The following is a 21486-nucleotide window of genomic DNA, read 5'->3' as shown; positions in this document are numbered from 1 at the left end:
ACAGCTGTTGCATTTGAAGCCACAGCTGGACCACTAGTTACATACTAGTGAATATAATAGAAACAAGCTTCAAACATCTCAGAACAATCCAAATGCAGCACACAACAGGTTTTGCATCTCATGTTTGCTTGACAGCTACCCTGCTTGAAGTTTCAGCCCTCTGTAAGCATAATCTTTTGAGCTCTCTGCAATTCTGCTTGCCTTGACTATGCTCTAAAGCACCAGGCACTCACTCACATTCCCCACAGACAACAGCTGCTGCCAATTACTCCATCTAGCACATGATCTGCTGAGTCTACACCTGAGCTTCACAGGAAACACAGCAAAATCCAGCTCTGTATCTTGAGAAAAGTGCTACTTGGCTGTTGAACAAGGAAGGCTTCTTAGCAGCAGGGAGTAAAATTACATTTGATGGGGTCTGGACATTGAGACAAGTTACTGAAGAAGGATGATATGAAACAATTCCACTGCACTGGCTCTGAACTCATGAGGATCTAGGACTCTGCGCTCAGCTTCTGAAAAATCCTAGTCAAGAAGGTTTTAATTTTGCTCACCTTCATGGCTAAGACCCGTGAGGCCACCTGGGAGGAACTCAGGCGTCGCAGGAAATAGTCAAGCACCTCACAGGTTGTCTGTTCATCTGCTTTGGGACCCAGCAGCAAGTCTTGCAACCGTCCAAGCAACTGCCTTTGTTTCTGTTGTCTCTGTAGAGCAAGAAGTTGGCCTTTCCAATGAAATAAAATCCAGGATGCACAGAAAGTAGGTAACAGAACTGATCTCCAGGAGACTACTACTCACCTGGCGCTTCTTGGCACGTTGCTCTTTACTCTCGCCCTCTTCTTCTTCTTCACCCGAGGTCGACTCATCAGCAGCATCATGAAGCAGGAACTCACAAAGGCACTGCACAGGTAGGACATCCAAGGAGCCCTCACTGGACTGAACCAAATCTGCCAGCCATGGCATTGACTGTGATGAGGCCTAGGAAGCAGGAGAATAACAATGCAAGATCAGCAGAACATAGACGCAGCACACTGATCATTTAATTCCTGAGCAGTAAAGCACCGTCCCCTGCATCTTTCTTAGCTTCCTTTTGCCCCTCACTCTGCTCAAGTTTCAGAAACGACGGATCAGATCACAATATAGCCAAGCCATCGAGGGAGCCCACCTGTCTTTGAATGATGTTGAGAAGAAAGTCAGGATGGCGACTGCGACACAGGAGGTGACCCAAGCGAAGCGACTGGTTCAGGCTTTTGACCTGCTCCAGGACATGTGGTGGAGGTCTCCGTGGGGGGCCCCTGCCAGAGGAACAAGAAGTTATCCACAGGCAGATGTACTTTCTTTTGTTCTGGAGTTGATGAGGATCAGTCAGTCAGTAGTGCTTGAGGGCCACGTGCAGGTGGCAACAGGATAAGGACCAAATATGACACATATCCCACAGGCTACCAAATCTCAGGGCTCCTCTTGCCCACATCAACCACCCTATGAGCAGTATGGTTTCCTGACTAGCATTAACTGGGATTTCATTATGGTACCAGACTGCAAAAGGCTACTTACTGAGGGTCCAGACTTGTTAGCTGGGACAGCAAGAGGCTGCTGCTCTCTGTAATTGTTTGTTTTGTGGATGCAGCAGCCAGATGACCCTCAAATGCAAGAATCTCCTGTTTTTCTCTCTGGGAGATTTGAAGTTCACGATTAATCATCTCTGTGCGTGTCTCCTCATCCGTCAAGGTACATTGAGGATAGGAATAATTACTGGGAAAATAAGTTAGAAAAGAAAATGGTTACCTTGACTAATTCAAAACCCATGAACCACAGTCAGAAAGTCCCCAGGATCTTGGCTCCATCAGGCAACACAGAAAAAACAAGGCAGCTTCTCAATAGGGCCAGGGAGACCAAGACCTTTTCAGCAAGGCCCATCACAGTCAGCCCTCCCCTTTTTCTCAGCTTTATTCCCTTCCTTATAATATTTCTGTTGGGGGAAGCCACCTTTCCCACTCAAACTGGAGTGTTGCTGCCAGCCAGCTTATTTTATGCCAGTCCCACTGGAAAGGAAGAAGCCAGCTGGCACAAATTTCATTCAGAAATATGTGTTTTCAGTAGCCTATTTGATTTATGTAGGGATTTATGCATACTAACTTGGTCATGACCATTTCCATGAGCATTTTTAGAGAGGGGTACTCCTCCCATGCAGCCAGACCTGCAGCAGAGAAAGGCAGTCAGGAATACAGGAAAAATAGTGAGGGTTCTTTACACATAGTCTAAAACACTCCAAGGTGGGGAGGCAGACAACAAACACTTTGGAACAGCTCACCACACTTCGAGCACAGACAACGTGATTCCAACCACATGCTCGTCCAAACACCCACACTGTGTATTTTTGCACACACAGGGAATACGCAGTTAGTCAACTGCAGTTATCTCACCAGCCCAGCACATGCCTTGAACACAGGCAACCAGACTTCAGCAAATGGCACGCTGGCCAATTTTTGCAGCAGAACTAGTGTCCTAAGAAATGTCCACACTCACCAATGTTTTCAGGATTGAATGCAGCCACTACAAGCAGGAGAGGCCAGGCTTTCCAGTAGAGGGTAGAAATAGCTAGATTTGGAGGCTGGTACCTGCAAAAGCCATCAAGAGATACAAGTGGTTGGATTTGGTTACTTAAGCCTATCTCAATTCTGCTCTTCTCCTTAATTACGCACTGGTTAGATTCAGCCACATCAGTTCAGTGGCTTTCAAAAAGAAACTGCCTTCCTCAGAAGGGACAGCAGGGCTCAGATGAAAATTTCTAGAGGAAGGTCAGAGTGCTCATAGAGGAAAGTCTATTCCATCACTCCGGTCTTATTTCCCCTGGAAAAATTCCCACCTGATCGTGACACTGAAAAGGTTTTCTCACAATTTTGTTATTAGAAACTGTAATAAGGAAATGCATCTTAAAATCTGTGAGCTAGTATTGTTAGTCACAAGGTGAAAATGAGCTAGATCACAACAAGATTGTCTATGTGATAAGCCTTACCCTGGGGGCAGCTGGATATTCTCTGGATGGTGATAAGTGCACAGATTTAAGACTGCATCGATCAGCTGGATTCTTTCTACCCTCAGGACTTCGACATCTGGAGGAAGAGAAGAAAAGACTAAGCAAGTTATTGACCTGTCTACCTGGCTGAAAGTCCTTCAAGAAAAGCATCACAGTATCACAAAAATTTTTACTTCAAGCAACTATGTTATTGTGAGCTTGCTCTTGTGATATTACAGGAACAAAAAAACAACAACACTTAAGAAGCAGCAACACTTAAAAAAGCTACAAGTCAATATATAAGGATATTGAGCTTTTCAGCTGCAATTTGGTTTAAATTCTTCATAACAGCAGGTTTTTTCCCAAATGCATCCAATGTGATACCTGCATCTTTTTCAGAACTCAAATATACTTCTCCAGGAAGGCACTGAATCTGCTCAGAACGTCTGGGGCTCAGAGGAACTAAAAATGCATTTCAATCTTGTTGCAAGTTTTCAGACTCACTTTAACTTAACTCTGGGACTTCCAGCATTTGAAACGGTGCAGTATTTAAAATGCTATACTGAGAGGTTGGGCATATTTATTTTCACAGGATATTCAACAGCAAAGTCTAGCTCATTCCACTTGCACTGACCAGATCTGCATTAAACTTCGCTATTAACCAGTCAGCACTCAGCACTAAGAGTACATAAGATGCTTTAGATTCAAACTCTGACAACCCACTCACTCCAACACAAACACATATAGCTCAATTGAACAGACATACTCTTCAAGGATGCAGGAATTCAGGACAGATGTTGAATGAATTCATAAAAGAGGTAAGAGTTAAGGCTGTTTTTGTAACTGATATTCTGTAACAGTGTTTGAATAACGGAATTGTGAGGAGCATACAATACATGGGTTGATTACTTTAACTTCCAACCCTTTCATTTTCTGATGGCCTAAAAATTTTTATTCATTTTATGGTCTGTATAAAGGACTAAACTAAATTTAAAAATGCTAACTCAAAACTTTGGGTGGCTATTCACAGTCCCTCATCCTCAACACAACCAATAATTTCCTAAACATTCCATGATAGAAAACTAGTAACAGGGAGAAACAGTATGAGAAAATAAGAAGCTTCTCTAGTGAGAAAGCAACAGCAATACATGTCTGCCTTTGAGCCAAATGCTTAGCCATCACGACTAAAACATGCTTTAGGCGATGCAAAGGTTCTTTGGTACAGGTAGAAGCCACCTCAGCCCCAGGTGGCAATAAGAGGACACGTAGGCAGAAGTAACCACTTGCTGGCTGGAGCTTTGTGCATTCTTACCATCTGCTTGCACAGCCGCAGCCCGCTTCACCAAGTGGTCAGCAAGCTCCATGGCATCCGCAGGGCCAAGAGGAAGGTCCCGTGACAAACCGATCACAAGGATCCGCATCAGCGTGTCTTCAAGGATGGGCACCTCAGAGCAGAGGCGAAGGAAGAAGCTGCATGAGATATGAGACATCAATTACGCTTCTTTGACAGCAGCATGAGGGTTGCTGAAACCCTCCACAGACCCTACAGCTCATCTGAGCAGAAGATAAATCACAGCTTAGTTTACAACCCCCTCCCTGGTCTCCAGCCTCAAATGCAACTAATGTGAAACGAATTGCTTTATGGAATATTGCTCACATTGCCTTCTAACTCTGGACTTCAGCCTGCTTGAGTCAGCTCCCTAATGTTATCCCAGTACAAACCACATAGTGCAGGGCTGCCCTTCTTACAATTACAGCACCAAGACAGAACAGCTTGGCACAGGGAACAGAAACAAAGGAGGAAGAGGAACAGATGGAGAATGGAGCAACATCCCTCAATTTTAAGGCAATGTAACAGATGAAGAAAATCTAAGCAGAGTTCCAAACCTTTCCAACACAGAGCTATATAAGGAACACCAGAAAACACCAATTGCTCTGCCTCCAGCTACAGCAGCTTGGCACCTCCACCCAGCTGTGGGTGGGGCACACACTCACTTGCGGTCGCTCTCAGGGGGCCAGTTGTCCCATTTGTAGTAGGTTTCTGGCTGTTCTGTGAAGAGCACCTTGTGGAGGCTGCAGAGATGAAAAGGACAGTAAACACCACGTGTGTGAGGCTCAAGAACACATCCAACAATTCAGTCTCCCCAAACTCCTGCTAATGCTTCCCATCTTACACATGAAGAAGCCCCCTCAGATAAGCTAATATAGCAAAAGTAACAACTCAAAACACAGAGAGGACTATACAGTATGGGCATTGGGCATTTACACTTCCCATGAACATATCTCAGATGCTATTAATTCTGGCTTGTCCTGCCTCAGTAATGTCTTGAGCCTGAACCCAGGATACAGCAAGAAGCAGGCAGAGAAAACAGCACTGTCTACGGAGCCCTCAACCATACAGCCTCAAAAAGTACATCAGACAAAAGAACATCGAGGGGTCCACAGGGATTATGCTTGGTCAGGTAACGGGAAATGCCCTATTGGGTGGACTCAAATAATACAAATCAGGAATATTTTCCATTGTCATACATTTCTCATAAGAGGATGCATCTGCAGGAATTCCTGAGAGGGAGACAGTCCCAGCCTGAACCCTGCTAAAACACTGTTTCTGCTCCCTGTCTGATAAAAAGATTTATCCAAAGAGATCCAAATCTTCTGATTTGGGAGAGAACTCTAACCAAACCCTGGCATATGCATGGTTTTTCATAATATGTCACACACTGTTGGGAAAGCAACTGGTTATGCACAGCAGATTACCAGGCTGACTCTCTTACCAGTGCACATAGTCCTTTGGAGCCAGTTTGCTGATAGATGGAACGACCGTGTGAAGCCACCAGACAGCATCTCGTTGGATAGCAGCAATTTGGTTCTGGAAAGAGCGCAGCACCTCTAGGTCTGAAAAACAGTAAGGTTACAAACTACACACATATCAGAGCCCCATCAGGAGCCAAGCAGGAGAGGGTGGCTGTTTCAACAGCGGATAGTAACCAGGGCTCCAAAGCATCAACAGTAAACTGGGGAGAGGTATATCAGACAGCCTTAAGCATCCTAGCACTGAGCACACACGTGCTTCGCTTTCTGATGTGCACTGCAACAAAACCCCGAGATGTAGCATGGACAAGTTAGCGCTGTGAGAAGATGACATCTGGGCAGTCACTTCAGGACAGTCACCTCAAAGGCCTGTCTTCTCAGCATTAGGTACTTGGTAATCCTTACGGCTGCCCCTCCAGGTGTGACCCAGGTCCCTCAGTCCCCTCCATACACAGTCCCCTTTCCCAAGCCTCTCAACCACTGCCTCCATAGATATCAAAAGTACCTGTATATTCACCCAGCTGTGCACATGACACCTGCCAGCTCTGTTTCAGGATAGCAAGCACTCCTGTGCCTCTATTCAGAATGGAGGCTTACACCCCTTCCTAACCCTTGCCACAATGTTTCCCTCAACCCCAGCGCTGCCAGAAGATATCTGTCAAGCTGCCCATCTTCAGAAGGTTGTTCTGCTTACTCTTTTTCTCTCCTTTGTCCCAAGCAATTCCAGCCTCCTTCACCTGGGCTGTGATACCAAGCATCATGGACACAGCTAGCAGATCAGTTATGTGGATGACAAACCGCTCCTTTAAAAAAAAAAACAAAACAAAACAAAAGGTGAATTGAATCAGAAGTACCCAAAGCTGCCTTCTGGAACAGTGTTTCACCATCAAAAATTACAATCATGGATGTCTAGAAATGGGATGTGGGAGCACTGCTATGAAATACGAGACACAAATACTGACTCAGATAACAAAAAGCACAAGAAAGAATGGCCAGAAAGAGATATAGAAGAGCCAAGTACACCACTGGTACATTCAGCAGCACAAGGAACAAAGAATGTGGTACCTTGAATTCCATTTCTGTGTACTGAGCCTCCTTCCGTTCCTGCATAAGACCCAGACAGAAGGCCTGGAAGTTGATCTCATGTTTCGTTTGTTTTATGATCTCTCGCAGCAGAGCCCGCGAAGCCCGCAGGTAATCATCCTTAGTAGTCAAAAGATCCTGGAACACCATTGCTAGGTACTGACGCCATAGAGAAAGACAACACTTTCAGTGCATTGTAAAGTATCTGCACCCATAAAATGAAAAGACACAAGGAAACAATGCTGGTGGTATGCCTGTCCTTCAGACCCCTGGGGAACCATAACAACATTTCTCTCATGAAACTTCATTACCACAAGGTTGGTCACCCAGAATGTGGGAGATAGGAATAAATATGCATGGGCATTTTCTAACAAGTGCAATTATATAATTTCAAAACAGTATGATACAGATCACACAGTTGTCTGTGGAAAGATTTGATGTGAGCCTCAGTTTAACTAAATCTCTCGGGTGGGGCTCTGGGATCACCGGCAGTCACAGAAGACACTACACTTACCTTTGGAGCTTGCTCTGAGCTATGCTGAAGCACAGTATACAAGATCTGCATGTTGTTGGGATTTCTTGCATTTGATAGTTCGTTGAAAATCACAAACTTAATTGTGGTGCCCAGGTTATCCCTGTGTGCATTCAGCAGCTCTCTGCAAGGGAACACCAGAGGTATCAGAGGTGAGGTTTCATTGCAGCTAGACCCACTGTTTTGATTTCTCTTTGAAGTATTTAACACACAAAAGTGAGGAGCAGCACATGTGTCCAGCAATATCAAAGGATTACTGAAAGACCTCCAAGCCAGTGAAACTCATTTGAATATTACACAGAACACCCCATGGTCCAAGGTGGTATTTAAAACCACTATGCAGAGACACTGCAACCATCAAGATCCTGGGCACATCTTCCAGAGTGCTGTCTCTTCCCATCACAGACCTGGTCACTCACTCACCTGACACACAGCATGTAGTGGTTGAGAAGGACTTTTGGCTTGAGACGAATTTTGATCAGGTTGGAGATAACTTCCATGTCCTCTGAGCTGTGGGTGTTGCAGTTCATACAGACTGACATCAGCAAGTCCTGAGCTGGCTTGGTCAACTGCAGACGAAGAACAGAAAGGCTACAGCCACCTGCCATCACAGATCAGAAACATAACTGGCACACAGTACGCAGCCCTCCTGGCTGGATATCAGATCAGGTCCAGAAGAGTTGTGCTTCAGCAGCTTCTGTCCTTACCTTTGGATTCTGCAGCCACATCTCTAGCCTCTGCACAGCCATCTGCCGCACTTCTTTGTAGCCACAGGTTGCTGTCAGCAGTCGAAGGAGGTTCCTGGAGACATTGTCCATTGGCTGGCGCCGGTTGAGTTGGTCCCGCAGCATGTCTAGGACGTATTCCTCCACACTCTCTGCAAGGTCATCATACCTGGGACAGGCACACTACATTTTATTCACTTCCACACAAGCCAGCTCGGTCACACTTTACTGCGTCCAGTGATCAGCATCATTTCTTGTTTGTGGTATGCATTACAAACAGACAAAAAAGCCCACTCCTTTCTCCTGGAACCAGTTGTGTCTGATACTCAACATCCTCTAGCAAGTGCCACAGGATAGCGAGTGCAGAGAGGGAGCTCCCTGCTGCAGCACTGCAAGAGTAGGTCAGCACAGACAGATCTGCCACACAGCTACGTCAGGAGAAAAAGAGGCACTGTACCTGGGCATGAGCTGGCCCTCCTGCTCTGGGCTCATTTTCTCCTCTGCAATCAGCAGCTCACTCTGACTGTCTTCTTCCTCTGTCATAGAAGGGTGTGGACTACTCCCTAAGAGACCAGCACACAGCACACATCATGAGACAACTCTGCTTTCTAGAGATCGATCACTCACACTCTTACGTGCTCAGCTTCTCTCAAGGATCTCCTTCAGCAACACTGAAGGAGGCCACAACTAGTCACTTCCTCACACTGCATCTCATACAGGCACATTCTCTAAGCCTCTTCCACTTCCTGCCCTCAAACATCCCCGAGAAATGAAAGAGCCCAAAGAGAGCAAAAGCAATGTCTGGAACTCAAAGCCTGGTCTATGTGATTCCATCCAGTAACAATCTATTCTCACCAGTCAATAAGCTCACCAGGCTCCATCCTCTCCCTAGCCCTTTGTTCCCGCTTCCTAAACATCATCTTACCAGCGCTAAGGTCCCCTCCGCTACGTCCAACTTCTCCATGCAAGAGCATGCTCTTAGGAGGCATCTTTGTGTTAAAAGCTGTTTGGATGTTATCCACAAATGTCTTGCAGTGAGGGCTGTCCACCCAGATGCGCTCCCCAAGAGAGTCCTCAATGTAAACCTACAGGACAGAAAGCAGAAGAGAACACAAACCACACTCAAGCCTTTTTTGTACTGGTTAATCAGAGGAGTATTTATAAGCTCCCCAAGTTCCTGTTTGTTTCCAATGTACAGCTGTGAAATAGGAAAGCAGCATAACCACCACATGGATGAAAAGCAAAGACCAGATGACTGCAGGCAAGTCACATAAGAGCAAAAAACCAAACACAACCCAAGCTCTACCAGGCACCAACCCTCTGAAGCAGCAAAGCTGATTTAGCTTTAGCAAAGACTTCACATTAAATTCTACCATCAAAATACAGAAGTTGGTCTTTTATAAGCTTAGCCTTGTTAAAGCAACAGGTTGCTTAATCCCTATAGACAAAATTAGAAAGTTAGAAGCCTTTGGGACACATATCAGTACAGATTATCAAAGGCATCTCAAAAAAAGAGCAGAGATGAGGCAACAAAAGGCAAAGGAGGCCACAGCATCTCATCAACTAGCGGAGATTTTTCTTTAAAAAACCAAGGACTCTGGGTTTCTCCCTTGTCAATACAGCACAGGCCCAGCCTCCAATTTCTGCCTCCTCCACCTGCATTCCCCATCCTGGGCAACAGGCCACTGGAGACCCCCTTCCCTTGCCACAGGAATAAATAGTCTGCTTCTCTCCTGCCCACAACACACACAGCCTCCCCAGCCCAGTCTGCCCATGTTCTGGCAGAAGCCCCCTTGGTTCAACAACCTTGACAAAGATCTCTGGCCAGTTCTCGTCCTCTTCGTAAGCTGCCATGAGAAGGTTGCAGGCCAAGACAGACACGAGGCTATTCCCTTTGGCTTTGAAATTGATAGAGGCATCTCTTCGGAGTAAGCTGCACAGTGCCTGGAATATCATCCACAAAAAATAAATTAAAAATAAAAATCAAGCCAGATTGAAAGAAATCATACAGAAAAGCTTTAGAAATACAAATTGCAGCAGGTTGCAACAGAGCTATGTTTTTTACAAAGACATGCAGATTACGCTCTGGCTTGAGAGCGACTGCAACTATGCTCGCCAGCTGGCAGCGACGATACGTCAGTAAGCCCAAGAGTCCCGATGCAGCACAGCCCTCACCTCGATAACCCCTTCGGTAGCAAATATGTTTGGTTTGATTTTTGCCAGGTACATGAGGCTCAGGTACAGCGTGGTATCAGGTTTGGCTCTGTTCATTTTCAGCTGCTTCACAGCTCCACACAGCACCCCCTCAATACGGTCGTCATTGCCTTCTGCCTCTGCTGCCTCAATTTCATCCAGCAGCACCGTGGGGACAACTGCAACCATCAACACACAGGCATCAGTATTTATCCTTCTGCAAAATAACCCACCTGGAGCTGCTGGCAGGGCCAGTCACCAGGAAATTAAAGCATGAACTTGCTCACCTTTAGCACCTGCAATGGCTCTTCCCTACCCAATTGCTATTAAAAGTTCTGTTTCACACCTGATAAGACCCCTGATTATTTTTCCATTGGTCCGTGCTAAAATACTCCTCTGCAAATCCATAAAACACCAGAAAATTACTTAAAAGAGGACTCTAGAAATGATGGCCACAATCTCTTTAGCAAGGCCTGTTGTGACAGGACAAGGGGTAATGATTTTAAACTAAAGGAGAGTAGATTTAGACTGGATATAAGGAAAAAAAATTCTACAATGAGGTTGGTGAAACACTGGCACAGGTTGCCCAGAGGGGTGGTAGAAGCCCCATCCCTGGAAACATTCAAGGTCAGGTTGGACAGGGCTCTGAGCAACCTGATCTAGTTGAAGATGTCCCTGCTCACTGCAGGGAGGTTGGACTAGATGGCCTCTAAAGGTCCCTTCCAAGCTAAACCGTTCTATGATTGATTCTATGAAAACAGAATGATACTTCAAAAAGTAAGCAATGTTCAGATCCAGAGTCTACTAAAGAAAAACATGAATAAAATACCACAACCCAGGCTCAAAGATTTCCTCAGGGAGTCTTTCAGATGCTGCTGTTAAACAGCTATCAGACTGGACAAACACAACCCAATGCAAACAGGAGAGGAGACAAAACTGTGTCCCCACGCCTGCATTCAGCACGGGACACCCTTCGGGACTGCACTCCGATGTTAGTGTACGGGCTTGGAGAAGGGCTCCCGGGCTGAAGCCCTCGGGACAGGTGTGCTGAAGCCTGCATCCCTGCTCGCCTGTCACGGCAGGGGCACAGCGAGGCCTCACCTTCAATCGGGATGACGGACGGCTCCTTGATGGAGGGTGAGATGGCTCGCTTCTCCGCCACAGCCGCCTCCGCCAGGCGTCCCAGGGCGCTGAGGGGAGGCGTGGAGGAGAGCTTGGGCCGCTTGGTCAGGCCGGTCAGCCCCGCCGGGCCCGCTAAGGCGGCGGCCGCGTCCCGCTTGCGCTCGGAGGGCAGCCCGGGGGGCGCCGGCTTCAGCAGGGTCGCGGCGGCCTTGCCCTCGCCGCTCTGCCCCTTGGAGCCCAGAGCGATGAAGTCTCCCGGCGGCGGGTGCGCTGCGAGGGGACAGGGGGCAGACGTGACAGCACCAGCCCGCGGCGACCGCAGCCCCCCCCCGCCCAGCCCCAGCCCCAGCCCCAGCCCCGGCCCCGGCCTCCCTCCTCCCCGGACGAGGCGGCCTCAGCCCGCCGGGACTCACCGGAGGGTTTAGGCACGGCGCTGGGCCGCCGCACGGCCGCCGCCTTCGGCCGGTTCATGGCGCCGCCGAACGGAGGCCCTGCCAACGGGCCACTGCCCGGAAGCGGAAGTGCCCCCGCTCCGCCCCGGTCCCGCGGCCGGACGGCGGCTCCTCCCTCCCCGCCCCGCGGGACAGCGCCGCCTGGCGGCGGGAGGGCGCGGCGGCCGGGGGCTGTGCGCCCCGCAGCGGGCTGGAGTGTGAACTGCACCCCGGGGCGGGACGGGGGGAGATCGTGGAATCATTAAGGTTGGAAAAGACCTGTAGGATCATCGAGTCCAGCCATCAGCCCAGCACCCCCAGGCCTCCTAAACCGTGCCCTGAAGTGCCACGTCTACACGTGTTTTGAACACCTCCAGGGATGGTGACTCCCCCACCTCTCTGGGCAGCCTGCTCCAATGCCTGACCACTCTTTCGGTGAAGACCTTTTTCCTAATATCCAACCTAACCTCCCCTGAGGCAGCTCGTGGCCATTTCCTCTTGTCCTATCACTGGTTACTAGGGAGAAGAGACCAACCCCCACCTCACCACCACCTCCTTTCAGGTAGTTGTAGAGAGCAATAAGGTCTCCCCTCAGCCTCCTCTTCTCCAGACTAAACACCCCCAGCTCCCTCAGCCGCTCCCCAGCACACTCACTTTCCAGACCCTTCCCCAGCTTCATTGTCTGAATGGGGGAGGTGTCTGGGATTGGGGTGAGGGCTGGGGTGGTGCTGGGGGCTTTGGGGGAGGCTGAGGCCACAGAGGGACTGGGATAGGTGGGGTGGGGGGCTGTTTGATGGCACTGGGATTTGGGGGGGACTGGGATGGGGGAGGTGGAATCTGGGCGATTAGGAGCAGAAACTGAGGATGGCATTGGGGGCTGAAATTAGTGACTGATTTGGGGGGTTGGGATAGGGCATTTGGAATCAGGGGCTGAAATTTGGTGAGGGCTGAGATTAGGGTCTGAAATTTGGGGGCTGGGATGTAGGGTTGCAACTGGGGCTGGGATTTGGGGCTGGAATTGGGGGGGCTTGTGTTGGGGCTGAAATGAAGAAGCTGAGATTTGGGCGATGGGAGTGGGAGAACCAAGATCAGAGACTAAAACTGGGGTCCCTGACAACTGGCTGGCCCCTGCCTCGCCCCCACCCCCCCATGCCACCACCCCCATCCCCACATCACACTCCCAGGACAAGTTCTCCACCTGCCTTTATTGCAGCCAGGACCGTGGGCGCCCACACCTTGACCCACGCTGCCCACCTGGGACCACATGGGGGGCACATGGCAGCCAAGCCCATGCCCCCCTTCCCCAGCCATGCCAGAGCAGGGCCACACAGCAGCAGGCGACAGTCCCCACCGCCTTCTCCATGGCGGCATCCCAGCCTCAAGGGCTGGAGCATCAAGCATCTCCCGGGTCTGTGGTCTTGGCTCCCCACTCACAGCCACTGCAGGGAGAAGCCCTGGCTGAGGCTGAGGCCAAGGTCATTCACAGTGAGAACCTGTGATAGGAGAGGAGACATTCTGAGGTACAGCCTCTGCAGGTGGGACGCAGAGCATCCTTTCCCCTACCCAGCTTGGCTGAGCTCTGCGTCTGCTGAAGCCCGACATGGCAGGAGAGCCATGCCAGAGTCCTTACCCACCTCCTCAGCCACCCACCCTGTGACAAGTGCTGGGGGAGGAGGGATGGAGAACCCCAGGATGGGGAGCCTCAGCACAGGCACCCCAAGATGGGGCCGTACCTGGTTGTCCAGGTAGGAGAAGGGCTTCTCCTGGCCATTCAGGAGGACCTTGCTGGGTGCCTCCTGCACCCCAAAGATGCTCAGTGTGCCAATGGTGACCTTGGTGGCCTCAGTGCTGGAGTGGAGGATGGTGGAGGTGAAGATGTTCTGCAGGAGGGGACAGCATGAGCTCAGGGTGGCCAGGTGCCACAGGATCCCCCACCCCTGCCCTCCACACCACATCCCACCTGCGTGACATTGAACACCAGGTAGGAGTAGCTGCCCTGCTCGAAGGTGTCCAGGCTCTCGCCATCGTCCCAGAAGAGGTCCCCCCAGGCAGTGGCACTCGAGGACAAGGCCACGATGAGGCGCAGGGGATTCCCTCGGGTTGCCTCGCTGGTGGTGCCTGGTTTCTGGGGTTCAAAGACATGGGTGCTGTATAGTTGTGAACACCCAAGATGGGGATCTGGCAGCTGAGGTGCTGCTGGGGACATACACGCTGCAGACAGCCCACGGGGAGGTTACACGTGGGTGCTTACCTGGGTGGGCAGGATGGCACCCTCCCTGACATGCAGGTTGAGGTGCTCCAGCGGGGCTGACATCTTCAGCATCTCCCCACTGCTGTTCACCGAGGAGCCCTGGGCAGGCAGTGAGAGACATGGGTGTGAGGGGATCAGGGGCACGATGGTGGGCTCGGGCATGGGTCTGGGGAGCAGCCACCCCCAACCCTTGATTCATCGGGGCTTGCTGGGCTCAGCCGTGGCTTCCCACCCACAACCCCTGTATGGTAAAGCAGGGACTAGCTGACCCCCAGCTGAGCACCGTGATGCTCCTCACCGTGTAGAAGTCATACCACACGCCTCGGGGGACATAGCCTGTGACGGAGTCCACCCCGGGCTCCAGCACCGGTGTCACCAGCAGGCTCCGGCCCCATAGGAACTGCCTGTCTAGCCCCAAGGTGGCCACATCCTGGGGGAACCTGTGGCAAAAATGGAGACACTGCTCAGATCAGCTGCTTCTCCATGATCCAGCCTAAGCATCTCCCCAGCTCCCGGTGGGGATGCTCTTACTCAAAGAACAAGGGCCGGGCGACAGTATCCCCTTGCAAGTGGGCCCAGTGGAACAGGGTGTAGAGGAAGGGCAGGAGGGAGTAGCGGGTCAGCAGCACATTCTTCATAGCTGTTCTCGCTGCAGGACTGAACACTGTTGGGTCCTGGGCCTGGGGGAGATTCGGGGAGTCAGTGGCTGCCCCATCCCTGCTGGGCATCCCCACTGCCCCTGCCCTCCTGCATCCCCCATCCCACATACCCCATCCCACACCCCACCCCTGGGATGCCTCCCACCAGGAATGCTGCCCTTGACCTTCTCATTCTGGGTGTTGTGGTTGCGGGCAAAGGGGTAGAAGGCTCCAAGCTGCATCCAGCGGGTGCACAGCTCCTCTGAGGTGCTGCCGGAGAAGCCGCAGATGTCCGCCCCGACCAGCGGGATGCCGAAGAGGCTGAAGCTCAGCAGCCCTGAGGGCAGAGACACTCAGCAGAGTACAGGGATTTTTGGAGATACCTCCAAACCAGCAGAAAGCTCGATGGACCTAGGGAAGCTGACTGGGGGGGGCGGTGTCTGCATGCAGCCTGTGCCACCCACCTGGGATGGAGTAATACATGTCCTTCCACTGGCTCCGGTTGTCACCCAGCCAGTGTCCCGAGTACCGGCCCTGGCTGGGGAAGGTGGAACGGGAGATGACAAAGGGGCGCTTCCCCCGGATCTGGATCAATGCACTGGAAGACAACAGGGGGAGCCAGGGGCAGGAGGTAAGAGCAGCTCACCAGAAGTTCGCCTTATCCCTCAAAAGTGGAGGGAGAGGTCTGGCCCCATGTCATGGGGCAGTGCTGGATGTCAGCTCAAGTGGTATGGGGAAGGCTCAGTGCCTGGACCGGCCCCATGCACCCATCCTACCCAGAGCAGCGCTGGCTCCCCCCTCTGCTGGGTTATTCCTATCCTGGAGACCGGGAGCAGCCAGAGCATCTCCCCTTTGGGTCAGGCACACAAATCCTTGACCTTTTCCTACACAGCCCTGAGCAACAGGATTTTGTCCCATCCCATCCCCAGGCTGGCACGAAGCAGGATGCTCAGGTACCTTGCCGTGGCTTTGGCTTCCATCAGCCCATAGAGGTTGTGGAGGTTGTAGTGCACTGAGGCTTTCTGCTTCGCCGAGGCACACACCGTCTTTGCAGAAAGGGAATCACCCAGCACGGCTGCCAGGAGGGAGAGCCCCTGTTGGCACATGGTGGTGGGGGGTACAGGGAACGCGGACCCTCCCCCTACACTTGCTGGCTCTGGGCTAGCCCTCCTGCACGCAGAAGCCAGCCATTGCTGCCAACCCAGTGCTGAAAGCTCAAGCAGATGATCCCATCCTGCACCCTGACACAGCCCTAACAAGCGTGCAAGGCTTGGGCATGGATACCGACACACGCAAGTAGGGATGGAGATGTTCAGAGTGTAAAATGGAGACATGAATTCTCTTAAAAATGGTTTTCTCCCATAGCACTCAGCTGCCAGCGATCTGAAAGCACTCAGTACCTACCAGCCCAGCCTTGTGTTTAACCTCCCCTCCTTACCCGGGGTGTACGGTGGACTGTCGAGCTCTCCTGGGGGGCAGCCATCTTCAGACCCATCCATGAAGTTGGATGGCTCATTCATGTCCTAAGGAAAGAAAATCACAGACCATTTTCAAGGGCGGGGGGTTTGGGGATTAGTGGATAGACCTGGAAAAGCTGCATTTGAGGGACAGACAACCCTGTCAGGACCAGTGAGAGACATGCAGCAGTTGCAAGTCAAGCCACCGACAGGGAGTGACCCAAGGGCAAGGAGGGACTTACGATCCAGAGGCCATCGAAGGGCACATGGGCATGGAAGCGCTGCAGGTTCTCCAGCCACCACTGGTGTGTGTCCGGGTTGGAGAAATCTGGGAAGGCGGTGAAGCCGGGCCAGACCTCGGGGAGACCACAAAACCATGGCTTCAGAGGGCAGGCAGCTCCTGGGGCGCTGCTGTGGCGAACGGGGTGCCAGGGGCCCGTGAGCATGTCAAAGGACCACGGGTTGAAATGGGCAATAAACCAGAAGATAACCCTGGGCTGATTGCTTCGAGTCCTGGATGCTGCACACGCAGCATCCCTCCTGCCTCCATGGTACCTGGGAGCCTTGAGGTGCTGGGGACACCCCCGCAGCCAGGTGAGGGACACAGGGCCAGGTGGGGAGCTGCTCTGCCTCTGCTTGCACAAGTCCTGACGCCACCCATGCCAGAGCACATCAGGGAAAAGCCATGACTCCTCCACACTTTGCCTCAGTCCAGCAATTTTGGCTGATTAATTTTCCCCTATGTGTTCAGGCTATGTTAAAAGACCCCTCCTTATAGATGGTAAGGGAGAGCCAGTGGGAGCAAACGGCTGGGAAAGACAGAGACAAACTGGGAGGGAACTGCTCTGGAGCAGATCTGGAGGCATGTGTCCACCACGGACAACCTCCCCTCACCCCAGAAACAGGAAGGGAGAGAAATCAGATGACCGGCCTCAAGCGGCATCGCCAACCCTGTTAAGCTCATATGACTTCCACGGGTGCCTCTGCTGTGGCAGGGGCTGGCTCCTGGGGCCGGTGGAGATGCCGGGAGGTGACACGTGAGGCTAAGGTCTGAGCCAGACTCTGGCAATCATCCCAGAGAGGTCCCTCGGCTGCTTGGCTTTCCCTCCAGCACAAGGGATGAAATCCCAACCCTGCTATTGCACAACCCCCCAGGGCTGGGATTTCCTTCCTGGAGCTCCTCACCTGCCCGATGAGCGGCTGCCCTTGGGTCGTGTTTAGGAATAAGCCCCGTCTCAAGCCTTCATCAAAAGGCCAGTAGGAGCCATGAGGGTTGGTGCTACTGATACCGGGATCCTGGGGACAGAGGAGAGGGTTAGCGCCTTTCCTGGCAGACCGTGGCCCCTTCCCCCTGCCAGGCCAGCATGATTCAGAGAAGATGACAACCGAGACGGGGTCAGCCAGAGCCCACACACAGCGACTGTTTTGCCCAAGGGGAACAGAAACTTGCTTCAGCATTTCCAGGCATGTTTTCTAAAATGCCACTTCTGCAAGTCCCCAGGACCCGTTAGGGCATTTTGGGGGGGGCCACACAAATATAAGAAATCTTGCGCTTATGCAAGAAACATGGGGTCACGGCCAGGCTTGGGCTACAACAGGGACAGAACCCTACCCTTCCCTCCCCAGGACCCCCTAGTCCCCACTGCCACCAGCAAGCAGAACCCATACCCCCTTTCCTCGTGGAGGGAAGAAGGGAGATCATAGCCAGGTCACGAGGTCCCATCACTCGTGGGGATGCGGGGGCACCCAAGCCAAATACCCACGAGTTAAACAGCCTGACCCACAGTTCCTTCATTCTTTCACCCATGTGGAACAGGGGCATCCTCATACTCTCGCAGCAGACAGGAGCATGGCACGAGAACCTGGCCTCTGTCTCCATGGTCCCTGCATTAGGGGGATTTCCAGTGGCAGTTTACAGCTGCCGGCCCAGCACTGGGGTCTGACCTTGGATAAAAATCCCCAGGGCCAGGGATGACCAGCTGGGACCACAAGCATCTCTTACACCTCTGCCTTTCATGCCAGCTTTGCGGCAAAGACAGCACAAGAGGAGAGGAAGGGGAGTACCAAGATGATAACGTAGCGCTGCCCATGTTTGTGGAGGTCTTCCACCAGCGAGGGGAGGGAGGCAAACTTCTGAGAATCAAGGGTGAAGTCCCGGTACCCATCCATGTAATCGATGTCATTCCACTGTGCATCCTGCAGGACAGAGGCTCAGGGATGGGTGACAGAGTCCAGACCCCCCCTCCACGGGTCTGGGGGGTTACCTGCGGGATCTGGTAGTTCCTCATGGCTCTCACGGTCTGCCAGGTCTCATTGCTGGACCCATAGCCCCAGCGGCAGAGGTGGAAGCCAAGCGCCCAGAAGGGTGGCATGGCTGGGAAACCTGCAGCAAGAGAGCAGGAGCATGGATGTGGTGTCCAGAGATGGCAGCAGCATCTCAAAAGAATAGGGAAGGGAATAAGGGGGAAAGGAGGTGACTGCTGACTCCTGACATGCTGGAAGGGCTGTGGATGGGATGGCTGGGGACTGCTGACCCCTTCCCCTGATGGGAGGGGTATGGATGGTGGTGAAGCTGGGAGGGAGTGGGGAAGGTGCGCGCAGATGGCCACATCAGGATGCAGGCACTTACCTATCACCTGCTGGTACTGCTGGATGACCATGTTGGGATCAGGCCCCAGGAAGATGTAAAAATCCAGTACCCCCCCAATGGTCCTCCAAGTCAGGCCTGGAGCGGGCTGCAGGGCCACCTCTTTGCAGGAGAGGGAAGAGAAAAAGTCAGTGAGAACTGGGGAGCAACCCCCAGACCCTGACCGCCAGGGCTGTGACCAAGCAGCACCACAGGCAAAGGTCAGCCTCTGGCAGGAAAACAGAGAAATCCCTGCCTTGCACTCAGTGGATGCTAAACAGGCATCTGGAGGCTTAAATCATTGCAGCCCAGGGAGATAGCCAGTTTACACAGGGAGAAAGCTCACTATCTTAAATATTTGCTCTTTAAGCCCAAAGCTGCACCATTCTCCCAGCTTCCTCTTAAAGGTGAGACACATGCAGGGCTTTTCTTCACGTCCTCCCCCAAAATCCCCTCTTAAGTGAATTGAGAGCTACTTGTACAAGCAAGCATGCAGGAGAAAGGGCTTTCCTGGGAAGTGCTTTTCACATGAACGAGCCCTTGAACCTCAGCTCAGGTGGTTACACCTCCCATGAGCTCCTCCTCAGGAGCATCGCTACAATAAAGCTGAGCGCAGCTGGAGCTGTGCGAGCCCTGGCGTGCGCAGCATTGGCCCATCTGGCTGCAAACGGTGGCTGCTGGGAGGGACGGGTGGTCACCCGTGCCATCGACGACATGGCAGGAGCCCGCGGGAGCTGCTGCGTTATCAGCTGGCACACACGGGCGGATCCCACGGCCGCAGCTGGCGGAGCACAGCTGGGAAGAGCGTAGGCAACAGACGGCATCCCTGTCTGCGCCCCAGCCACCCCACGCTGCCAGGCCTGGGGGCAAGGCCGTTTCGGGTGGAGTAGGAATGGGCATGGACCCACACACGAGGGACTTGCTTTTCTGACAGCAACTTGGCAGCTGGGCATGTGGTTAAACTGCTCGGCAGTTGCTAAAGAGCCTTGCCGTAGCCAGGAAACAGATGGCTACGCTCAATAACAGAGCCATCAAACCACATCTTTCCCGTTTACATCTTCCTCTCACCCCAAGTTCCCAAACTGGCTGCTCTGGCAGCTCCCATCTGTCCCCACCTGCCGGGTCATGCTGCAGGGACAAGACAGCCAGGGTGCCCTGGGACACCTACCCATTGCGTTGCTGTTGAGGAGGAAAACCCCATGAGCATCTCCACCCTCCTCCATCAGCAGGTAGAAGGGGTGAGCACCATAGAGGTTGAATGATTCCTGCAAAGAGGAGGTGCTGGGTGAGAGAGCAGCTCCTGGGCAAAGCAGGAGAGCCCCGCACGTGCCACAGGGGGCAAATAAATGGCCCCGAGTTGCATGTGCTGCCACCTCCTAACCAGGCATCTGTCATCACCTGCAGAGGATGAGAAGAGGGATGAGGATGGTTTCAGAGCTGGCGCTGAACGCCATGGGAGGCTGCTTCTTCCTCACAGCTCGGGAGCTGCTATTGAGCTGGGCTGGGTGAGGGGGAAACCTCCTGCCTCCCCACAACCTGTTGCATGAGCGGCAGGGTGGAGCGGAAAACACCCGGGGCCCTCAGAATGCCAAGACTCTTTTGCAATTGCTCTGAAGTCCTCCCCAGCACGTATCTGCCCATTGGCCTCAACCACCCCCTGCCTCTCCCAGGTCTGCTGCCCACCTCCCTGCCATGTCTGCCCAGGGCTTGTCCAATGCACTGGAGAGCGGTCCCCCCATCCTCGCCCCCTGCACCCCCACAGGGAGAGGGGAGATGGTACCATGGGAGAGACGTCGCGTGCCCACAGCGTGAGGGTGCTCCAGTCCAGGCTGTGCAGGAAGGTGCCACTGTGCTCCCCTAGTCCGTAGAGGAACCTGGATGGGAGTGACGTGGCTATCTGGAGAAACTGGTCAGCGAAGATCAAAGGGGCCACGGTGGTGTTGAGCCTGCCGGGGTGACACCAAGGGAGAGAGAGAGTCAAGAGGGGATGCTGGGATCCACCTGGATTCATTTGCCCACCAACAATTGACCCCTTCCCTCTTGAAGCATTCCAAGGGCCAGTGTGGCAGCGTATGTCCCACCCTGCATCCAGCCCCAACACCTTGGCCCAAGAGACAAATTCAGGTCTGGCTGGACACGAGGCAGAGCCTGAGAGCCTGAACCAGCCTGCCCCAGCATGGCGCAGCCTGCCTTTGACACCAGAAGGTTCCACGCAGGTTATTATTAACCACCAAGGCAACGCAGTGGTGGAGTTTGTCAGCCTGTTGTCACAGATAAGCAGCTCCCAAATAAAGTATGGACCACAGGCACCAGCAAACAGGAAGGAGGAAGAAAGGATGGGATCTTATACATCGACCAGGTGTTGGTGCTCATCAACAGCTTAGTGAGGGCAAAGCCATGGAGGTGACTGAGAGCAAGGCAGCAAAGCTACCTGCAGTCCTTTTCCACAAAAAGCCTGGAGCTGTGGGTGTCCCTATAGCTTAGACAGCCAGGGAAACCCAAAAGCAGGGTGAAACTGGCAAAGCCACAACACTTTGGTGGCCGTTTCCCCAAACTACCAGGTCCCTTAACGGTGACGTTCTGGGGACCTGCACAATATTT

At 52.5% G+C, this 21486-nt stretch overlaps 2 protein-coding genes across 10 annotated transcripts in view; both read right to left on the bottom strand.

Annotated features, from left to right (window-relative positions):
- INTS1 (integrator complex subunit 1) overlaps positions 1-12016 on the bottom strand; it is a 29884-nt gene extending 17868 nt beyond the window's left edge. For all 3 annotated transcript variants that reach the window (XM_064461610.1, XM_064461611.1, XM_064461612.1), the window contains exons 1-21: positions 11896-12016; positions 11462-11752; positions 10343-10539; positions 9974-10111; positions 9093-9252; positions 8625-8730; positions 8150-8336; positions 7866-8011; positions 7425-7566; positions 6893-7069; positions 6522-6630; positions 5791-5911; positions 5012-5089; positions 4329-4486; positions 3017-3113; positions 2527-2618; positions 2137-2197; positions 1555-1752; positions 1166-1295; positions 799-978; positions 555-704 (exon numbers count right to left, since the gene is read on the bottom strand). In XM_064461610.1, coding sequence (XP_064317680.1) covers positions 555-704; positions 799-978; positions 1166-1295; positions 1555-1752; positions 2137-2197; positions 2527-2618; positions 3017-3113; positions 4329-4486; positions 5012-5089; positions 5791-5911; positions 6522-6630; positions 6893-7069; positions 7425-7566; positions 7866-8011; positions 8150-8336; positions 8625-8730; positions 9093-9252; positions 9974-10111; positions 10343-10539; positions 11462-11752; positions 11896-11953 — 2976 coding nt within the window. In that variant the 5' untranslated portion in view covers positions 11954-12016. The remainder of the gene's footprint in view (positions 1-554; positions 705-798; positions 979-1165; positions 1296-1554; positions 1753-2136; positions 2198-2526; positions 2619-3016; positions 3114-4328; positions 4487-5011; positions 5090-5790; positions 5912-6521; positions 6631-6892; positions 7070-7424; positions 7567-7865; positions 8012-8149; positions 8337-8624; positions 8731-9092; positions 9253-9973; positions 10112-10342; positions 10540-11461; positions 11753-11895) is intronic.
- Positions 12017-13099: 1083 nt separating this feature from the next.
- Positions 13100-21486, bottom strand: part of LOC104045677 (alpha glucosidase) — a 15080-nt gene continuing 6693 nt past the window's right edge. For all 7 annotated transcript variants that reach the window (XM_064461600.1, XM_064461599.1, XM_064461596.1 and 4 more), the window contains exons 4-20: positions 20666-20831; positions 20054-20150; positions 18889-19008; positions 18524-18642; positions 18324-18455; positions 17445-17555; positions 16502-16615; positions 16241-16325; positions 15760-15877; positions 15267-15400; positions 14988-15139; positions 14696-14844; positions 14463-14604; positions 14165-14263; positions 13874-14038; positions 13647-13793; positions 13100-13406 (exon numbers count right to left, since the gene is read on the bottom strand). In XM_064461600.1, the coding sequence (XP_064317670.1) occupies positions 13344-13406; positions 13647-13793; positions 13874-14038; positions 14165-14263; positions 14463-14604; positions 14696-14844; positions 14988-15139; positions 15267-15400; positions 15760-15877; positions 16241-16325; positions 16502-16615; positions 17445-17555; positions 18324-18455; positions 18524-18642; positions 18889-19008; positions 20054-20150; positions 20666-20831 (2113 nt within the window). In that variant the 3' untranslated portion in view covers positions 13100-13343. The remainder of the gene's footprint in view (positions 13407-13646; positions 13794-13873; positions 14039-14164; positions 14264-14462; positions 14605-14695; positions 14845-14987; positions 15140-15266; positions 15401-15759; positions 15878-16240; positions 16326-16501; positions 16616-17444; positions 17556-18323; positions 18456-18523; positions 18643-18888; positions 19009-20053; positions 20151-20665; positions 20832-21486) is intronic.

The sequence above is a fragment of the Phalacrocorax carbo genome, chromosome 10 (assembly GCF_963921805.1).
Source record: "Phalacrocorax carbo chromosome 10, bPhaCar2.1, whole genome shotgun sequence".
Taxonomy (NCBI): domain Eukaryota; kingdom Metazoa; phylum Chordata; class Aves; order Suliformes; family Phalacrocoracidae; genus Phalacrocorax; species Phalacrocorax carbo.
This window is presented reverse-complemented; position numbering and strand designations above follow the sequence as displayed.